The sequence below is a fragment of the Bipolaris oryzae genome, assembly GCF_000523455.1.
Source record: "Bipolaris oryzae ATCC 44560 unplaced genomic scaffold scaffold_484, whole genome shotgun sequence".
Lineage (NCBI taxonomy): Eukaryota > Fungi > Ascomycota > Dothideomycetes > Pleosporales > Pleosporaceae > Bipolaris > Bipolaris oryzae.
Genome location: NW_006911760.1, coordinates 1 through 2,351, shown reverse-complemented (window position 1 = coordinate 2,351; position 2,351 = coordinate 1). Strand labels below are relative to the sequence as shown.

General features: G+C 28.4%; 2 protein-coding genes across 2 annotated transcripts; both read left to right on the top strand.

The window, feature by feature from the left end:
• Positions 1–945: 945 nt before the first annotated feature.
• On the top strand, positions 946–1,596 carry COCMIDRAFT_111450 (uncharacterized protein; the record flags this gene model as incomplete). Its single annotated transcript, XM_007695812.1, is given in 2 exon segments — positions 946–1,198; positions 1,211–1,596. Coding segments are annotated over 2 exon segments (639 nt in total), but the record flags the coding sequence as incomplete, so codon positions are not given.
• Positions 1,597–1,987: 391 nt separating this feature from the next.
• COCMIDRAFT_78075 (uncharacterized protein) lies at positions 1,988–2,311 on the top strand (the record flags this gene model as incomplete). The annotated part of the gene is given in 2 exon segments (XM_007695811.2): positions 1,988–2,072; positions 2,085–2,311. Coding segments are annotated over 2 exon segments (312 nt in total), but the record flags the coding sequence as incomplete, so codon positions are not given.
• Positions 2,312–2,351: the final 40 nt, after the last annotated feature.

Below are 2,351 nucleotides of genomic sequence, written 5' to 3'. Positions count from 1 at the left end.
ATAGAGCATGCTAAAGTTTAATAGTTAGATGAATAGTTTACCTATACAACTTTACCCTTTCACCTAGCAAATATAAAACTTAATAATAATGCATTGGTCATATATCTATATAATTATGCATATAAATAATAACAGGAAATTTATAAAAGATTTAACGGTTTATAATAAATCCGTTAAATAGTAATAAAGCAGTGTAACTGTTAACATAATTTACTAAATGAAAATAAGATTAAAGCAAAAAAAATAAATAAATGAGATTATTTAAAAGTCATCCGATTTTAAGATTAGCGAATTCATACTTAGTTGATTCACCACAACCTATAAACTTAAGTTACATGTGAAATTTTGGTTCTTTATTAGCCTTTTGTTTAATTATACAAATTGTTACTGGTGTAACATTAGCGATGCATTACAATCCTAGTGTAGCAGAAGCATTTAATAGTGTTGAGCATAGCGTAATGTGCTCGTTAAATCAACCCGTATGCTGGAAGTTCCTAAAGATTAAAAGATTAAACTTCGCTTACGAAGTTAATAAAAATATTTAAGATATTTATGGATAATCAGCAGGAAACCAAAGTAATTCAATTACGAATAAGATCCTCAGAGACTACATGGTTGACATACTTACTGTATGATGATATAGTCCTATATTGGTTGAAAGATCAATAGTTAAAGATTAATCCATTATACCTATTTAACGGTCTAATATTATTGCCTACTTACGTATCGGGTCATAAAAATAAAATGGGATTTTGTAACTATTCTACTAACTGTAATAAAAATTCTAATGTACGTACTGAAGACAACCTATTGAAAAATGTTTCCAGTGAGTTCTTATACTGATTTTCAGGATTAACAGATGCGTCTAGCCGAAGAAAATATAGTACTAAGAAATCAAGCACTAAGAAATCAAGTACTAATAACGAATTAAGTTTAGTCATTTGAGGTACAAATTTAAGGTCTCAAGTGGGTACAGGTAAATTTACAAAGTTAGTTACCTCTATGATAAAATTACCGAATTATAATAAGAGTATTATAATAGGATTATTATTATCAGATGGTTGGTTAACCTTTGCAAGTAAAACAAATAAAAATGCACGATTAGGGTTTAAACAAACTATAAATAAAGCATCTTATGTATGGTTTATTTTTAATGAATTATCTCATTATTGTAGTAGTTACCCTTATTACGCAGAAAGTAAAAGATAAGGAAAAGTACTTTATAATTTAGGCTTTTTTACTCGAGGATTGACTTGTTTCACTGAATTATACCCAGTATTCTATATAAATAACGTTAAAATAGTACCAGAAGATATTTATAATCTTTTAACTCCAGTTGCTCTAGCTCATCTTATCATGGGAGATGGTGGATTTAAAAGTAAAGGTATTTATATTTGTACTGACTCTTATACTATTCAAGATACAGTCCGATTAATGAATGTATTAATTATACGTTATGATTTTAAATGTACTCTTCATAAAGCTAGTAATGAACATGGATATAGGATATATATTTCTCGGAATTCATTATACAAAGTAAAAAAGTTAGTTAAACCCCATTTTATACCCAGCATGTTTTACAAACTAGGTGGGTAGTCCCTAGGATTAAATCCTAGTAGTAATACATGTAATCGTTACATAGATACAGGTAGGTTATATAAAAATAATTTTATTTTTCATCTAAACCCATAGATAGTACGTCTAGGGATTAAATATTGATAAAGGATTCATCTATTTTTAGATTATGCGTGATGTAAACAACGGGTGATTAATACGTTATTTACATAGTAACACTGCTTCAGCATTTTTCTTCATAGTTTACTTACACATAGGTAGAGGTATGTACTATGGATCATATAGAGCACCTAGAACTCTAGTATGAACTATTGGTACTGTTATCTTTATCTTAATGATGGCTAAAGATAAGTGGCCAAATTGAATGTTAATTTCTCATAATAAATGTGTCCAATATAACTCATCATCTTATTTCAGTAAATCTAGAACTAAAGCGTTATATAGAATAGGTCCACATAATAAGGAGGTTTTATCTATAATAATATGCGGTATGCTTGGTGACTGGTGAGCAGACCAAATTAAGGGTCAAACATCTCCAAGTGTAAGATTTAGTATTGAGCAAGGAATAAATAATACTGCTTATATTCATAGTCTTACCTTATATTTTTATAAATTAGGTTATTGTTCTAATATCACTCCTCACCTTGTAAAGAAATCTGATAAAGACAGTGCAAAAGAGTTGGAAGATAGGTTTAATTACAGATTAACTCTATATACTTTTACTTCATTATTGTGAATTTATGATTCTTTTTATAAAGACGTAAACGGAAAAAAAA